Below are 18,827 nucleotides of genomic sequence, written 5' to 3'. Positions count from 1 at the left end.
TGAGCCATTTCGGATTGAGGTGAGGAAAATTCCCCACTTATTGGTGAACTTTGAGAATTCTCTACCCTGGAGGCTCAGTCTTTGAGTTCATTCAAAGCTGAGTTTGATTGATTTCTGGATATTGAGATAATTAAGGAATATGGTAATTGTACTGTAGACAATTGCCCATGATCTTTATGAAGGTCCAGGTGGCCTCCTTGTTGCTATTTCTTGTGTTCTTACGTTTGCTTTCCTTCACAGGAAATTTCCCTGAAAATCCAATTCCTAAGGTTGCTTCAGAGCTTCAGTGATCATCATGAGTGAGTATTTGAAAATAATTACAACATTGTTCTGTATGGTGGCACTTGTGATTATCTGGAAGTAGTCACCACAGTGCCCAAACTTTTAAAATTGTTTTGAAAATCATAGATGGTTGCAGGTCACACATTAGGATTAGGAGACAGTTGTGAAGTGCACCAAAGAAGTTGACCTTTTATAATTGGTTGTGCTTGCATTAGTAATAAGATTGTTTTGCAAAACTCCAGTAATATAACACTATTTCAAATTTCTATTGTTGAGAGGATGTGGGATTTTCATAATGTTTTCATAATGAAGACCCCTCTACATCAGTGAGACCCAACGCAGATTGGGCGATCGCTTCGTCAAGAACCTTCACTGCGTCTGTCGCAAAAGCAAGGGCAGCACGGTAGTGTAGTGGTTAGCATAATGCTATTACAGTGCCAGCGACCTGGATTCAATTCCGCCCACTATCTGTAAGGAGTTTGTGCGTTCCCCCCGTGTCTGTGTGGGTTTCCTCTGGGTGCTCTGGTTTCCTCCCTCATTCCGGGTTAGGAGCTGTGGGCATGCTATGTTGGCGCTGGAAGAGTGGTGACACTTGCAGGCTGCCCCCAGCACATTCTTAGTAACACAAAGAAGCATTTCACTGTGTTTCGATTGTACATGTGACTAATAAATAAATATCTTATCTCCCAGTGGTCAGCCACTTCAATTCCACATCTCACTCCCATACTGTCATGTCTATTTATGGCTGCCTCTACTGCTGTGTTGAGGCCAGGCACAGGTTGGAGGAACAACACCTCATATTCCTCCTTGGTAGTCTCCAACCTGACAGCCTCAACATTGATATCTCTGACTTCTGGTAACCCCTCCCGTCTTCTACCCTCTCCCCTTTTTTTCTCCCTCCTTCTCCCCCGCCCCCCGTCTCTTTTCCCCTTCCCCTGCCCTCATGACCTGCCCATCTATTCCATGGTCCACTACCCTTTCCTACCGGATTCCTCCTCCTTCAGCCCTTTGCATCTGCTACCTATCACCTCTCAGCTTGCATCTCCTCCCTCCCCACCTACCTTCCTGCTCTCACCTGGACTTGCTTATCACCTGCCTGCGTGAGCTCCTCCCTTGACCTTCTTATTCTGGCTTCTGCCCTCTTTCCAGTCCTGATGAAGGGTCTCAACCCAAAACATTGACTGTTTATTTCTCTCCATGGATGTTGCCTGACCTGTACAGATCAGTACAGCACAGGGACAGGCCCTTCAGCCCATATTGTTTCTGCCAACCATGATACCAATTTAAACTAATCTCACCTGCCTGCACGTGGTCCATATTCCTCCACCCCCTGCCTGTTCATATGCCTGTCTAAATGCCTTGTAAATGTTGTCTTTGTATGTTCTTCCACCACCTCCCTTGGCCATGAGTTTCAGGCACCTACCACTCTGTGTAAAGGAAAAAAAATTGCCTCACAAGTCTCCTTTTATATGTATATATGTGTGTGTATGTATGTATGTGTGTGTGTGTGTATATGTATGTATATATATATATATATACATATATATATATGTATATATATATGTATCTCTCTCACGCTCTCTCTATGATTTTTGAAGATATTGATTTAGAGTGATACAGCATGGAAACAGGCCTTTTGGCCTAACCAAGGTGCCTACCTAAGCTAGTCCCATTTGCTTGTGGTTGGCCCATATCCCCCTCAACTTTTCCTATTGATGTACATGGCCAAATGTCTTTTAAATGTTGTAACCGTTTCTGCCTCAACCACTTCCTCTGGCAGTTTATTCCATATACCAACCACCCTCTGTGGGGGGGAAACAACTCCCCCTTGGGTCCCTTTCAAATCTTTCTCCTCTCGCAAACCTACACCCTCTAGTTTCAGCCTCCCCAAAGTGTATCTGCCATGCATTTGTCCATTACCCAATTTAGACAAGTTGAAGTGTCTTTGCATCCTCTTCAGTTTTCACTTTTTCCTCACCACCCTCCCAACTTTGTCATCTGTAAACTAAGAGGTGATGCATTTAGTTCAGTCATCCAAACCATTGATAAATATTGTGAATAGCTAAGGCCCAAACACCAATCCTTGCAGTCCCAATACAGCATCTCAGCCCAAAACATCAACCATCCCTTTACCTCTTCAGATGCTGTTTGACCTGCGAGTTCTTCCAGCAGTTTAATTTTTAACTCCAGCATCCACAGTGTCTTGTCTCCCTGCAGCACTCTTAGTTAATGCCTGCTACCTGGAAATTACTTCTGTTTCCTGTTTGTCAACCAATTTTTAATCCATGCCAGTACGTTACCACCAATTCCATGTATTTTTAATCTTGCATCCTAACCTTTTGTGTGGGGTGTAAATCAAGAGTCTTTGGAAAGTTGAAATACACCACATCAGCTGGATTTCCCTTACTGATTCTACCAGCTATATTGTCAAGAAGCTTTAGTTAATTTAAGCATGGTTTCCCTTTCATAAACCCATTCTGACTTTGTCCAATCCTATTCATGCATTTTCCCCACCATTGCCATTAAAATTACAGGTCTGTAATTCCATGTTTTTTCCTTCCTTCTGGGGTGACCTTTGCCACCCTCCAATTTGTACAAACTGCTCCAGAATCTAAACATCTACTATTTCCAGTCACTTTACTACTCTGAGATGTAAATTATCAGGTCCAGGGAATTTGACGGCCTTTTAACCCCTCTAGTTTCCCTAACACTATTTCTGTACTGATAAAGATTCCCTTCAGTTCCTTCTATGTAGACCTATTGTTTGGTTGCTCTTGTGAAGTGGCTTTAACACTTAATACACTAAAGGTGCTCTGTAAATACAATTTCTTATGTGGTTGTTTATTGTTTTAGCCCTAATAGTGCTTCCTAGTGCGGTGTAATTTGGTTTTAGTAACTGGTTACCTTACCTGAAAAAAAGGTTTATTTTCCAACTGCCACCATATAAGAACCTAAGAAAGTGGGAATTGGGTAGGGTACTTGGCCCCTCGAGTCTGCTCTGTGTCAATCAATGTGATCATGGCTAATATGTTCCAGACCTCTAGTCCTCTTTCCCAATTCTGGTTCTGCAATTCTCAGAACTTCTGAAAATGATCTGCTTCCTCTTTTAAGTACCTCCCAATAATCTAGCCAACATTTAATTACCTCCAATGATCAACACTCTGGGTTAGAGAATTCCAGTGATTTATTACCCTCTGCAAGAGGTTGTTCCTACATACCTCAATTTTAATTGACCACCTCTTTATCTTGTAACTGTATCCCCATGTTCAGGATTCTTTCAATAGTGAAAACCTCATGACAGCTACCCTGTCACATCCCCTTAAGATCTTGTATGCTTCTATAAGGTCACCCCTCAGTCTTCTAAACTCTAACTAATACAGGTCTAATTACTTTAGCTGCTCGTGATAGTACAATCCTCTCTCACAAAGTATCCCAATGAATCTCTTTTGAACTGCCTCCAATGCTACTGTATCCCTTCTCAAATGAGAGGACCAAAATTCTGTACAGTACTCCAGGAGTGACCTCAAATTTTAGACATTTCATTAGCTCTCTCTGTCCTGCTCTAGTCTAGAGGTCACTCATACTAATAATTTCACCAGTTTCCTATTCTATGTCCTGTCTGCAAATTAAAACAGATTTTTGAGGTGAAAATAGTGCAGGATAGTAAAACACCCAGTTCCTCTCGCGCAATCATTTCTGGTGTTTTGCATCAAATCATCCACTGCCACTTGTCACATCATGCAATGGATTAGGCAAGGTTTGAATGCTGAGGTTTATAGTTGATGAGCAATGTTGTTCTTGGATTTTCAGGAACAAGTACCTATTATTGAACAGCCAGGAACTGAATGAACTTGGTGTAATCTCACTCAGAGCCAATATACCGGAGGTAGAAGCAGTTGTCAACACTGACAGGTAAACAGATATTGATTTGTTATGAATGGGATCATGAATGTTGACTATTACAGTGCTTAAAATATCAAGTCACATCTCTGTAGATTATCTCCCATCTTTTAATATGAAACCATGAGTTTGAATCTGGGAGTAGTGTCCTCCTTTTAAACTGAAGGCCAATTTATTATAAAATTAAGAATTCAAGAATATTCTCGTTCTCAATGATAATGTGGCAAAGCATGCATGTGTCAAAGACAAAACTGAAGCATTCACAATAATATGTATTTGGTGTTCTAGAAGTATCAAACAGATGATCTGTTTCGGCATCCTCCTGAAATCCCCACCTTCACAAAAGCCAGATTTAAGCCAATTTGTGCCTCTCGCCATGCTGTTCCAATACAGTTAACCTAATGGCATCCACCCAGCAATGTGGAAAATAGTCCACATTTGTCCAGTTCATGGAAAATAATCCAGCTAATGACTACCCAATTCGTCTATTCTCGTCATCAGCAAAATGATGGTGCTATCAAGTGGCATTTACTTACCAAAAACCTGCTTTCCGATGCCCAGTTTGGATGTACTGTGCTCCAGACCTCATCTCACCCTTGTCATTCAGTGGCATTACCAATGTAAGTCCCTGCCATTCACATCCTGGGATGGATCACCAATAATCAGAAACTCATCTGGGACCTGTCACATGTATACCATGTCTACAAAAGAAAATCAGAGGTTGTTTATCTTCTGGTGAGTGACTTACCTCCTGAAATCCTGAGAACTTTCCGCCATTTACAAGTCAGGAGTATAATGATTTTTTTTCCCAGTTGCCTGGATGAGTTTTGTGCCAGCAACTCTTAGAACTATTTAGGACAAAGCAGCCTGCCTAAACATTCATTCTCTACTCCATTGGCACACAGTGACTGTAGCAACAGTCGAAGTTTCAGCGCCCCGATGAAGGGCCTCGACCCAAAACATAGACTGTTTATTTCCCTCCATAAATGCTGCCTGACCTGCTGTGTTCCTCCAGCATTTTGTGTGTTGTAAGTAAATAAAAGATTTGTTACAGCACAGCTTGCTGTTCATCTTATTGAGTCTGTGCCAGCAATTCCTAGATTCCAACCAAACAATAGAAGGTAAGTAAACTGCTTTTGTTATCCCATGACCTCAAGTTGATTTTTAAGGGATTGATAATGATGCCTTTTAAAGTCATGGGGAGATTGGTTTTCTCTTGTTTAAGGTGGTCATTACTTCTCAGTGACATGGCATGAATAACCAAAAAATTGGTGGTATAGTGGATAAAGAAGGTTATCTTAGATTACAATGGGATCTAGAGCAACTGGGAAAGTGGGCCAAGGAATGATAGATGGAATTTAACTAGGACGTTGCATTTCGTAATCAAAGACCCCACCCACCCCAGACATTCTCTTCTTTCTCCCCCTCCCCCCCCCCCCCCCCACCCCAAATTGGGCAGAAGATGCAAAAGCCTGAAAACGTATCACTATGCTCAAGGATGGCTTCTATCCCACTGTTATAAGGTTATTGAATGGACCTCTTCTACAATAAGATGGACTTCTGACCTCTCAATCTACCTTGTCGTGGTCTTGTACCTTATTGTCTGCCTGCACTGCACTTTCTCTGTAACACTATATTCTGCATTCTGTTGTTGCTTTTCCCTTGTATTACTTCAATATACTGATGTAATGATCTGTATGGATGCACGAAGTTTTTCATTGTACGTCGGTATATGTGACAATAATAAACAAATTACCAATTTTAGGAAGTTAACACAGGGCAAGACTTGCACAGTAAATGGCAGGGCCCTGGAGAGCATTGTAGAACAGAGAGACCAAAGAGTAGAAGTACATAGTTTCCTGAAAGTGTTGACATGGGTAGACGGTGGTGAAGAAGGCTTTTGGCATGCTTGCCTTCATCGGTCAGAACATTTGAGTACAAGACTTGGGACGTCATGTTACAGCTGTACAAGATGTTTGTGAGACTGCCTTTGTATTTAGTGCAATTCGAGTTGCTTAGCAGTAGGAAGGGTGTCATTAAGCTAGAAAGGGTGAGAAAAGATTCACAAGGATGTTGCCGGGACTAGAGGGCTTGAGTTATAAGGAGAGGCTGGACAGGATGGGTCTGTTTTCCCTGGAGTGTAGAGGATGACACGTGACCTAATATATATAAAATCATGAGGGGAGTGAATAAGGTGGATGGTCACAGTCTTTCCCAGGGTACGGGAGTCTAAAAATAGAGGGCATAGGTTTAAGGTGAGAGGGAACCAATTTTAAAGGGGAACCGAGGGTCAAGTTTTTCACACAGTCTGGTGGGTATGTGAAACAAACTACGAGAGGAAGCTACATAGATAGGAAAGTTTTAGACGGACGTGGGCTAAATGTAATCAATGGGACTGGCTCAGGTAGGCTCTTTGTTCAGCATGGATGAGTTGAGCCAAAGGGCCTCTTTCCCTTCTGTATAACTCTGACTCTATGAATGTTACCTGTCACTAAATGGGACTTTGCATAGCAATAGAACAAAGAGCAGTACAGGATCAGGCCCTTTGACCCATGATATCTGCACTGAACATGACACTAATCTAAACTAATCCCATTGGCCTGCATGAAGTCCATATCTCCCTATTCACTGCCTGTCCACATGTTTGTTTAAATGCTTCACCATTGCTATGTATCTACCACATCCTCTGACAGTGCATTTCAGCAATCTACTACTCTCTGCTTAAAAAAAAACTTGCATCGTAAATCTCCTTTAAACTTCCCCCCTCTCACATTAAACCTATGCCCACAAGTATTTGACACTCTTTTCCCACCACCCCCAAACCTTGGGGAAAATTACTGACCATCTGTCCTATTTATGTCTCATAATTTTATCAACTTCTATCAAGTCACCCCTCAACTTTCTACACTCTAGCAAAAACAATCCAAGTTTGTCCAACCTCTCCTTTTAGCTAATACACACTGATCCAGTCAAGGTCCTGGTGAACTTCTTCTGAACACTCTCCAAAGCCTCCACATCCTTCCTGTAATGCAGTGACCAAGAACTGCACACAATAGCACTAATTAGTGCTCAACAGAGGTTTATACAACTGCAACATGACTTGGACTGATGAAGGCAAGCATTCCATATGGCTTCTTTACTACCCTATCCACTTGTGTTGCCAATTTCAGGGAGCTATGGACTTGCACCCCAAGATTCCTCTACATCATTGTCTCTAAGGATCCTGCCATTTACTTTCCTCTTGATTTGACTTGCACAACTCTGCCAATTTTTGTGTTGTTTGCAAACTTATCAGACCACCTACATTTTTGTCCAAACAATCTGTATAGTTTAACTTCTGTTCCTTAGTTTGCTGTCCATTAGATATAAAGGAAAACAATCCTTAAGCCTTTTTGATTATTTTTTTGTAACACGTATGTGACATTTTACTTGATGTAAACTATAGCAACAAAAGCATAAAAATTGTACTTGAAAACTGAATATGAATCGGTGAACATTCAGATGCTGAAGCAGGTATTTTGTCTAAAATTAACCCTTTTCATTGTTTTTCTAGAAGTCTGATCTGTGATGGGAAGAAAGGACTTCTAACAAGGTTATTACAGGTTATGAAAAAAGAACCTGTTGAATCCTCCTTCAGGTAGGTTTCCTTCATGTTCCAGCAGAATTGGCCACAATATGCAGCGCTGTCTCCGTTACTAACAAATATACAAAACTCATAGGCAGGAAAGACCAGCTGGAAGCCCTATTGTGAATATCAATCCTGCTTCCCTTTCTAGTGAATATAAGGTGATCTCTTGCAATCCCTACTCATATCTTGCTAGTCATGGATGTTGGGTTTGTTGTTCCTTGTCGCTACTTAGTCCTATTTTTGACAGGAAGGACTATGCAAGCTGGCTTTCAGTTCAAGAGAGCTATCCCTGACTCCTTTTGAACTATGGGAGGGGCGGGGAGGGGGAGAAAAAGGGCCCTCAATTTTTGTTATCACTTTAATTACCTATGGATGCCTATCCCTTGGAACCCAGTCAATTTTAAGCTTTTCAACCTTATTAAGGTTATTATTTGGAGCACTTTAAGGTTATTATCTTGATTTTACTCAGCAATAAGCACCCTCATAAGGAACATAAGCAATAGCCTCAGACTGAAGCAAAGATGAGGCTAAAAAATTAAATTAAACTGACTCTTTCATGAGGTTTGAAATGCTAACACACAAGGTGAAATGATTGCTAAATCTGCTAGGCATGTGATTAAGAACAGATTTGTCTAAGTGGGATGCAGGTGCATTCTCTTTTTGTTGTAGAATATGTCTTTATTTTCAAAGAACCTACTTATTTCATTCTTATTAGTGCAGGCCATGAAATCATTGGCTTAATTGCCATCTTGAGAGTTGGTGTATTGTAGCTGATACAACAGTGCTGTGTTTAAAGGACATGGATTAGAAGCAGGTCTGGTGCTGTACAATTAACTAAATGTTAATACACATTCATTAAACAAAAATTGTTACATGGCTGGTAGTGCCAGTAGCCACACAACCATACCTAGTGAGTAATTAGGAAGTGGGTGGACAGCCAATTAACATGCAAACCTCTATTGATACTTTCTTGCTCTCCTTTCTGGTAGATTCTGGCAGGCAAGAGCAGTTGAGAGCTTTCTGCGAGGAGTGACTTCTTATGCTGATCAGATGTTCCTTTTGAAACGTGGCCTGCTGGAGGTAATCTCAAACCCATGTTGTAAATGATCAAACTAGCTAGCCCTCTGGGGAGAGATCTCCCATGCACTTCATTCTTATTGATAAATGTGGCCTTTTTTTTTAAAAGCTTTGCATATAGAACATAGACCAGTACAACACAGAAACAGGGCCTTTGGCCCATGATGTTTATGCAGACCATGATGCCAGTCAAAACTATTCCTATCTGCATGCACGTGGTCCATATCCCTGCATCACCTGCCTGTTCATGTGTCTGCCTAAGTACCTCTTAAACATTGCTATCATGTTTGCTTCCACCAGCTTCCCTGGCAGTACGTTCCAAACATGACCACTCTCTGCTCAAAAAAGAAACTTGCCTCATAAATCTCTTTTAAGCTTTCCCCTCTCACCTTAAACCAATGCCCTCTAGTATTTGACATTTCCACCCTGGGAAAAAGATTCAATCTACCCTATCTATGCCTTAATTTTATACACTTATATCAGGTTGCCCCTCAGCCTTCAGCACTCCAGAGAAAACAATCGAAGTTTGACAATTCTTCCCCCTGCCCTGCACAGATCCTGCTTGAACCACTTGAGTTCCTCCAGCAGATTGTTTGTTGCTCCAAGTTTGTCAAACCTCTCCTTGTAGCTAATTCTCTCCAGGCAACATTCCAGTGAATTACTTCGCACCCTTCCTATAGTGTGATGACCAGAACTGCATACAGTGCTCCAAATGTAGCCTAACTAAAGTTTTATACAGCAACATGATTTCTGGACTTCTATACTCAATTCACTGAAGGCAAGCATTCCGGATGCACTATTCCACTCTCTGTGACTGGAATTAGTGAGAGGAGGGCCTTAGCACAGGATCAGCCATGATCTAATTGAATGGCTATGGAGAAGGATGCTCATAGAATGCTGGAATCTTAAAGCACCAGAAACAGGCCCTTTTGGCCCACCTTACTGTTGCTAACCATGAGTCCTATCAACGCTAATCACTTTTGCCCACATTAGGCCAGTTTCACTCTGCATCTTTCCTCTCAAGTACCAAATGCCTTTTAACATGATAATTGTATCTGCCTCCACCACCACCTGTCAGCTCATTCCAGATATTCACCACCTTCTATGTGGAAAAATTTGCCCCTCAGATCTCCTTTAAATTTCTCCGCCCTCACCATTAACCTGTGCCCTCTAGACTTCCTCAGTCTTGGGAGAATGACTCTGACATTTTTTTTTGCATCTATGCCTCTCACTTTTAAAACTCTATAATGTCTCCCTTCTGTGAGATCAAACCGAGCCTATCCATATCTAAGGATAACATCCTGGTGAATCTCTTCTGATCACTCCCCATTGCTACCACATCCTTCCAGTTGTATGGCAACCAGAGCTATATACAATACTCCCAAGTGTGGTTTAAACAATGTTTTGTACAACTGCAACATTGACATCCCAACTCTTATACTCAATGCCTCAGAATATGAAGGCAAGAAATCCAAATGCCTTTTTCACTAGTCTATCCAACTGTGTCACCACTTTCAGAAAGCTATGGACTTGCACCCTCTCTGTACATCATTGCTCCTAAGGTCCTTACCATTTACTTGTCCTACCAGAATTTGACTCCCAAATTGCATTACCTCATACTTGTCTGGATTAAACTCCATCTCCCACTCCTCCACCCAACTTTTCAACTGATCTGTATCCTTTAGGCAGTCTTCTTCACTATCTACAAGTTCACCAATTTTTGTATTGTCTGCAAATTTACTAATCAGACTACCTATGTTCTCATCCAAGTCATTGGGTCCCAGCACTGATCTCTGCAGTGCACCACTTGTAACAGATTTCTAGTCAGAAAAACACCACTACCCTCTGCCTCCTATCACCAGGCCAATTTTGTGTCCAGTTTGCAAATACACCTCAGATTCCTTGGGCCTTTCTGTTATCTCTGTATTACCAGATAAGGGACTATACTTGGCCTCCTCTTAAGAATGGAGGCAGAGCAAGTGGCTGATGTGTCAGTGGGGGAGTACTTTGGGACCAATGACCATAATTTTATTAGTTTTAAATTAGTTATGGAGAAAGATAAGACTGGTCCCAATGGGCAAGGCTAATTTTGATGGCATAAGACAAGAACTTAGGAACTTGCAAAAGTTGATTGGAAGAGGCTGTTGTAGATAAAGGTGTGTCTGGCAAGTGGCTTTTAAAAGTGAGATGGGGAGAGTTCAGGAACAGCATGTTCTTGTTAGAGTAAATGGCAAGGCTGGCAAGATTTGGAAATCCTGGTTGACGGGGGATATTGAGGGTCTGGTCAGTTACGTACGTAGGAAAGATTTAGATGGATATGGTCCAAACACAAGAAAATAGGACTAACTTGGGCATTTTGGTTGGCATGGGCAAGTTGGGCTGCAAGGCTTGTTTCTGTGCTGTATGACTCTTACGACTCCGTGGATGACGTGAGAATAAGATGAAACAAGTATAGAAGGTTTGGAGAGAGGAAACGGGGTGGTATACAGGTTGGGGTGAGTGATCCAAATGGAAAAAAAAGACAAGACTGTGAACAAAAAAAGTGAAAAGAAAACAAGACTGATAGAGATGGTATTCAAATAGAATGGTATTGGTTTATTATTGTCACTTGTACAGTGAAAAACTTGTCTTGCATACTGATCGTACATAAAAGGGAAACCAAAAGTCCTTTATATGCATCTGTGTAGCAAGCTGGTGGAAGGAGGGGTGGGACCAATTGGAATCCAAGAACATTGCGCATTGAGGCGGAAGGCAAGGTTGCCAATGCTGAATGAGTATTTTGTATCAGTCAGTTGCCAAGCTTTCAACTCAGTAGAAAGTGAGTTGCCAGTATCTCTATTGAAAGGAGGCAACAGAAATAATTGAGGTGGAGTTTACTGTAATCTTCCAATTTTGCTCCTTCCTACAAAGGATGAACCAAAGTACAGGAAATAAGGTTTGATCAAGAAAGGGTGAAAGCCTATGCCAAGCAAAGAAAGATGGTCTGTTCAACCTCAGTGGTGAACATCATTTAGAAAGGTGGCAGGGTGGTCTGTAAGGAGGATGCTGAAGGCTTCAGGAGGATATAGATAAGTGAAGTGGATTGGCATGGACATGGCTGACTAAATATAATTTGGAAAAATGTGAGATTATTCCACTTTGGTAAGGGAAAGAAAATAAAATCAATTTTTGATTTTGAGATTATTCAGAGGAACCTGGGTGCGTATGTACACAAATGAAACAATATGCAAGTTCAGGAAGCAAGTAGGGAGACAAACAGTATGTTGTAGAGTTGTACAGCCCAGAAACGGGCCCTTCAGCCCAATGTCCATACCAACCAAGATTCCCATCTAAGCCAGCCCCATTTGCCTGAGTTTGGCCCATATCCCTCTAAACATAGAACAGTATGGGCCCTTCAACCCACGATGTTGTGCCGAACTATATGAACACCTCCTCTATGATCAATCTAACCCTGCCCTCCTGCACAGCCCATAACCCTCCATTTTTCTTACTTCCATGTGCCTATCTAAGAGCCTTTTAAATGTTCCTATTGTATCAGCCTCTACAACCATCCCTGGCAGTGCATTCTAGGCACCAACCACTCTGCGTAAAGAACCTACCTCTCTGACATCTCCCTTGAACATTCCTCCTCTGACCTTAAATGGATGTCCTCTGGTATTGGCTATTGCTGCCCTCTATCCTTGCCCCTCTTAATCTTATACACCTCTACCAAGTTGCCTCATCTTGCGTCGCTCCAAAGAGAAAAGCCAAGCTCGCTCAACATTTCCTCATAAGACATGTTCTCTAATCCAGTCAACATCCTGGTAAATCTCCTCTGCACTTTCTCCTTCTTAAAGTTTCCACGTTCTTCCTATAATGAGATTACCAGAACTGAACACGGTATTCTAAGTGTTGTCTAACTAGAGTTTTATAGAGCTGCAACCTTACCTCGCCGCTCTCGAACTCATCCCCCGACTAATGAAGGCCAGCACACCATATGTCGTCTTAACCACCCTATAAACTTGCACGGCAACTTTAAGGGATCTATGGACTTGGACCCCAAGACCCCTCTGTTCCTCCACACTGCTCAGAATCCTGCCTACCATGGGGAAACCTTGTCAAATGCTTTAATAAAGTCCATATACACCACGTCCACCGCTCTACCTTCATCTACTTGTCACCTCCTCAAAAAACTCAATTAGACTCATGAGGCACGACCTGCCCCTCACAAAGCCACGCTGACTATCCCTAAAAAGACTATGCTTCTCCAAATGTTTGTATAATCCAGTCCTAAGAATCCTCTCCATAGCTTTCCCACCACTGATGTAAGACTCACTGGTCTATAATTCCCAGGATTATCCCTATAACCTTTCTTGAAACAAGTGAAACAACATTTACCATCCTCCAGTCCTCTGGTACCACTCCTGTGGCCAGGGAGGATGCTGAGTCAACACCTCAGCAATCTCTTCCCTCGCAATCCTGTAGTAACCTGGGGTATATCCCATCTGGTCCCAAGAAGTTATCTATCACTAATGTTTTCAGAAGCTCCAACACTAACTCTTTCTTAACCTCAACATGGTCCAGCACATTAGCCTGTTCTACACTAACCTCAATTGTCAAAGTCCTCCTCCCTAGTGAAAACTGAGGCAAAGTATTCATTAAGAATTTCCCCTACCTCCTCTGCCTCCAGGCTCACGTTTCCCCCTTTATCCTGGATGGTCCTACCCTCACTCTAGTCATCGTCCTGTTCCTCATGTATGTGTAGAACGTCTTGGGGTTTTCCTTAATTCTACTCGCCAGGGCCTTCTCATGTCCCCTTCTAGCTCTCCTTGGTCCCTTCTTAGATCCTTCCTGGCTACCTTTATAATTCTCAAGAGCCTGACTGATTATTGCTTCCTAAAGCTTAAGTATGTTTCCTTTTCCTCTTGACTAAATGTTCCACCTCTCTTGTCAACCATGGTTCCTTTACCCTGCCATCTTTTCCCTGTCTCAGTGGGATAAACCTATCCAGAACCCCATGCAAGTATTCCCTAAACAGCCTCCACACTTCTTCTGTGCATTTCCCTGAGAACTTCTGGTCCCAATTTATGCTGCCAAGATTCTGCCTAATACTGTCATAATTAGCCCTCCCCCAATTAAAAACTTTCCCATATCATCTGCTCCTATCCCTGTTTATGTCTGTGTGAAAGATCAGGGAGTTGTGGTCACTATCTCCAAAATACTCATGCACTGAGCAATCTGTCACCAGACCAGGTTCATTGCCTAGCACTAGATCCAGTATGGCCTCTCCTCTAGTCAGCCTGTCCACATACTGTGTCAGGAATCCTTCCTGGACATACCTAACAAATTCTGCCCCATCTAAACTTTTAGCACTGAGGAGGTGCCAATCATATTGGGGATGTCGAAGTCTCCCATGACTACAATCCTATTATTTTTGCAACCTTTCCAAAATCTGCCTACTTATCTGCTCCTCAGTGTCCTGGTGCTATTGGGGGGCCGATAGAATACTCCCAATAGAGTGATCGCTCCCTTCCAGTTTCTGACTTCCACTCACACTGACTCAGTAGCCAATCCCTCCACAACGTCCTCCCTTTCTGTAGCTGTGATACTATCCCTAATTAGAAATTCCACTGCCCCTTTTTTTTAAACATCCTTCCCTATCCCTTTTGAAACATCTAAACCCCAGCATCCAATCCTAACCTTGCAACAGCCAAGTCGCTCTATTGGCCATATCATATTTCCATGTACATATCCATGCTCTGAGTTCATCACCCATCTTTCCTAATTCTTCTTGCATTAAAGTAAAGACATTTCAACCCATCCAACTGACTGTGTTTATGACCTATCCACTGTCTGTCCTCCCTCACAGTCTCTCCTCATAATGCATCTTTTTATCAACTACTCCATCATCTGACCTAACATTCTGGTTCCCATCCCCCCTGCCAACCTAGTTTAAATTCTCCCCAACAGCTCTAGCAAACCTGCCCACAAGGACATTGGTCCCTCTCGAGTTCAGGTGTAACCCATCCCTTTTGTACATGTCATACCTTCCCCAGAAGAGATACCAGTGATCCACAAATCTGAAACTGCGCCAACTCTTCAGCCACACATTTGTCTGCCATGATCTTCCTACTCTACCCTCACTGGCACGTGACACAGGCAGCAATCCAAAGATTACCACCTTGAGGTCCTGCTTTTTAGCTTCCTTCCTAACTCCCTATATTCCTCCTTCCTCCCTCTTCCTATCTATGTCATTGGTACCAATGTGTACCATGACTTCTAGCTGCTCTCCCTCCCCCTTAAGAATGCTTGGACTCAATCTGAGACGTCTCTCTCCCTGGCACCTGGGAGACAATGTACCATCTGGGAATCTCGTTCTCATCACAATCTCCTATCTGTTCCCCTAGCCAATGAATCCCCTGTCACTACCACAGTCCTCTTCTCTCCCCTTCACTTCTATGCCAGAGTCGGACTCTGTGCCAAAGACCTGGCCACTGTGGCTTTCCACTGGTAGGTCGTTTCCACCCTCCCCCCCCCCAAACAGTATCCAAAACGATATATTTGTTATTGAGAAGAATGGCCACAGGGGTACCCTGACTGACTACCTATTCTCTTTCCCTCCCCTGACAGTCACCCAGCTACCTGCATCCTAAGGTGTAACTGCCTACCAGTAACTCCTGTCTATCATCTCCTCAGTTTCCTGAATGATCCAAAGTTCATTCAATTCCAGCTCCAGTTCCCTAACAATGTCTGTAAGGAGCTGTAGCCGGATGCACTTCTTGCAAGGTGTAGTCATCAGGGAGACTTCCAGTCTCCCTGATTTCCAACATCCTGCAAGAGGAGCAAACTACTGCCCTGCCTGCCATTCCCAGTGCTCTAAACTGCACGATAAGAAAAAGAAGGGGCCTTACCTGAACCTCACTTCCTCTGCCTCTTCACACCGAAAGCCTCTTGAGCCAAAGCCTCTTGAGCCAAATGCCTCAAGGTCCACTTTTACACTGAGCTACTCCTACGATGGCCACTTTGCTTGAGCTTGCCTTTTATTGACTGCTGCTGCCCAATTAGCTAGGTAACAAGACTTGCTCTCCAAACTGCTTCCCACTCTCACTCCTGTAAACCTTTCATATCTATGTACCTGTCCAAGTACCTTTCAAATGCTGTTCATGTATCTGCCTCAACCACTTCCTCTGGCAGCTCATTCCATCTACTGACCGCTTTCTGGGTGAAACAGTTGCCCCTCAGGTTCCTATTAAATCTCCCCTCTCACCTTAAACCTATGCCCTCTAGTTCTTGATTTCCCCAGCCCTGGGGGGAGAAAAGATTGAGCACATTGACCCTATCTATGCACCTCTATAAGATCACCCCTCATTCTCCTGCACTCCAATGAAAAAAGTCGCAGCCTGCTCCACTTCTCCCTATAAACTCAGTCCCTCAAGTCCCAGCACATCCTCGTAAATCTCATCTGCATTCTTTCCATCTTCGTGACTTCTTTCCATCTTCGGGACTTCTTTCCTATAGCAGGACCACTAAAACTGAACACGATATTCCAAATGCAGCCTCGCCAACATTTGTACAACTGCAACTAGACCTTTATTTCAGGAGGATTTTGTTCCAATAATAGAGCCCTGGTGGGGACTACATCTGGAATACAGTTCTGGTCTCCCATCCTAAGGATATACTTGCAATGGAGAGAGTACAGTGAAGATTTGTCAGAATATTTTTCTTGGGATGGTGGTGCTATTCCATGAGAAGAGATTAGGTCTATATTCAAGCTTATGTAAGAATTGATCTCATTGGAGATGTACAAAATTCTCAGGCTTTACAGGATGCATGCAGATTTGATGTTTTCCCTCTACGTTAGAGCCGGTGTCACAGTCTCAGAGAATGGGCTATTCAGGATGATTGAGAAGAAATTTCTTTACCCAGAGAATAGCAGCTCTGGCGAAGGAGGCTCAGTTCCTGAGTATAATTCAAGAGTGATATTGATAGATTTATTGTTGAGATAACAATGAAGGTTGGTGTGGGAAATGTAGTGGATGTTGTGTATATGGGTTTTCAGGAAGTTTTGCAGAAATTGAACTTGAAGCTGGTTAGGACATTGGAGGCTCAGCAATTAAAGGGATAAGTGACAGTGTGGTAAATAAGTGGTTTAAGATTTTCCAGTTTTAGACTGGCTGATGGTAAGCAGTGGGGTTTCCTGTTATATCTTAAGATCATAGCTTTTATATTAAAGGTATAACACACATAAGATGCTGATTACGTGAACAGTCCTGATGAAGGGTCTCGACCAGAAATGTTGACTGTTTATTTCCTTCCATAGATGCTGCCTGACCTGCTGAGTTCCTCCAGCATTTTGTATGTGTGTGTATTATTCCAGATTACAGCATCTATAGAATCTCTTGTCTCTGTTTTGTATTAATGACATTGATTTGGGTGTGCAGTGTAAAATCTCCAAATTTACAAATGGCACTAAGCTTGGAGATTGGGTAAACTGAGGGAACTGATATTGAACTGTGATGGGAGGTAGACTGATGGGCTGGGCAGGCAATTATGTGAATTTGCATAGAGTTGGGAAGTGATATATCATTGCAGAAAGAGTGAGACATAACTAAGACTAGAGTTCTAAAAGATGTGTTTTTGTACATAAAAATGGCAAGACATACTGAGAGAGCACTTGGGTTCCCACATGCTTTGCTGTGTTTCACAAATAAAGTAGTACAAGAGAGAAATGAGGGGAAGTGTGCGCATCATCAAACCTTCATAAAATATTGAGGCCACAGTTTATAGGACTGTATCCAATTCTGTTCACAACACTTAAAGATAATGCAGGCTCTAGATAGGGTCAGAAAAAATTTACTGGCATGGTTCGAACAAATGAGGTTGCTGACTAGGTTCCTGTACAGAGCTGTACTCTGAGTGACCATCTCCTGTACTATAATGATTCTTTGATTCTATTCTACAAAGGTAAAAAGTGGCAGAACAAAGTTTTGGATATATCTGCAAGAGGTAAAGAGAATTGGTACAGCAAGTATATCAGAGTTGTTGATGGAGATGCCATCAAAAAGAAGTTAAGTTAAATTCCTGTATTTTTCTTTTGTAGCACATTTTATTCTGCATTATCGACAGTGATTGCAAGTCAAGGGACGTGTTTGCAGAGTTACTTTGATCTTTTGGGCGAGCTGATGAAATTCAACATTGATGCCTTCAGGAGGTTTAATAAGTATGTAAACACAGAGGAGAAGGTGAGTGAGTTGTGCAGCTTATTCTACAACTGCTTGATTGATATTTACTAGTTGAGAAAGTAACATTTTAAGGATTTTGTAAGTTCATTGTATTGGCAGCTATCGGGAAAATGGTGTTTTGATTTTCTAAAAACCCAATTAGTTCATTGATTTCCTTTGTAGGGAATGAAACCTGGCCTGGGTGACTAAAATCCTAGACAACTGTATTTCACTTGTGCTCTCTGAACTGCCTAGTAGGCCACCTAGTTCAAAGGGTCTTGGTACCATTTTTTTGGGTTGAATTTGGTTTTATTTTTCAGGACATGGGCATCATTGGCAAGACCAGCATTTGTCACTCCTAATTGCCCTTGAATCACCCTGAACCATCGTAGTTCCTCAGGTTAAGGTTTCCCACAATCCTGTTGAAATGGAGTTCTGGAGGTTTTTGATCCATGACTGAGGGAACAATTAAATCTGTTTGCATGCCAGGGTGAAGTGTGGATTGGGTAGGTGGGGTGGGGGGGGACCCTGTAATATTCATGTTCCTCCTGCATGTCCTCCGTGGTGGTAATGGTTGCAGGTTTGAGAGCTGTTGAGTAGCCTAGGTGAGTAACTGCAGTGCAGTCTGTAGTTGATGCTATGCCACTCTCACAATGGAGACAAAAGAGACTGTAGATCTGGAAACTGGATATACCATCTGTGACCTAACTAATCTTTTATAAAGTTGTACTGTGCTCAGC

The 18,827-nt window shown here is 42.5% G+C and overlaps 1 protein-coding gene across 1 annotated transcript in view; it reads left to right on the top strand.

Moving 5' to 3' along the window:
• Positions 1–18,827, top strand: part of LOC127578749 (short transient receptor potential channel 4-associated protein-like) — an 85,954-nt gene that overhangs the window by 47,130 nt on the left and 19,997 nt on the right. Inside the window, 6 exon segments of the mRNA XM_052031162.1 lie at positions 241–299; positions 4,093–4,194; positions 7,736–7,819; positions 8,800–8,890; positions 17,967–18,014; positions 18,016–18,108. Of these exon segments, the coding sequence (XP_051887122.1) occupies positions 241–299; positions 4,093–4,194; positions 7,736–7,819; positions 8,800–8,890; positions 17,967–18,014; positions 18,016–18,108 (477 nt within the window).

The sequence above is a fragment of the Pristis pectinata genome, chromosome 16 (genome assembly GCF_009764475.1).
Source record: "Pristis pectinata isolate sPriPec2 chromosome 16, sPriPec2.1.pri, whole genome shotgun sequence".
NCBI lineage: Eukaryota > Metazoa > Chordata > Chondrichthyes > Rhinopristiformes > Pristidae > Pristis > Pristis pectinata.
This window is presented reverse-complemented; position numbering and strand designations above follow the sequence as displayed.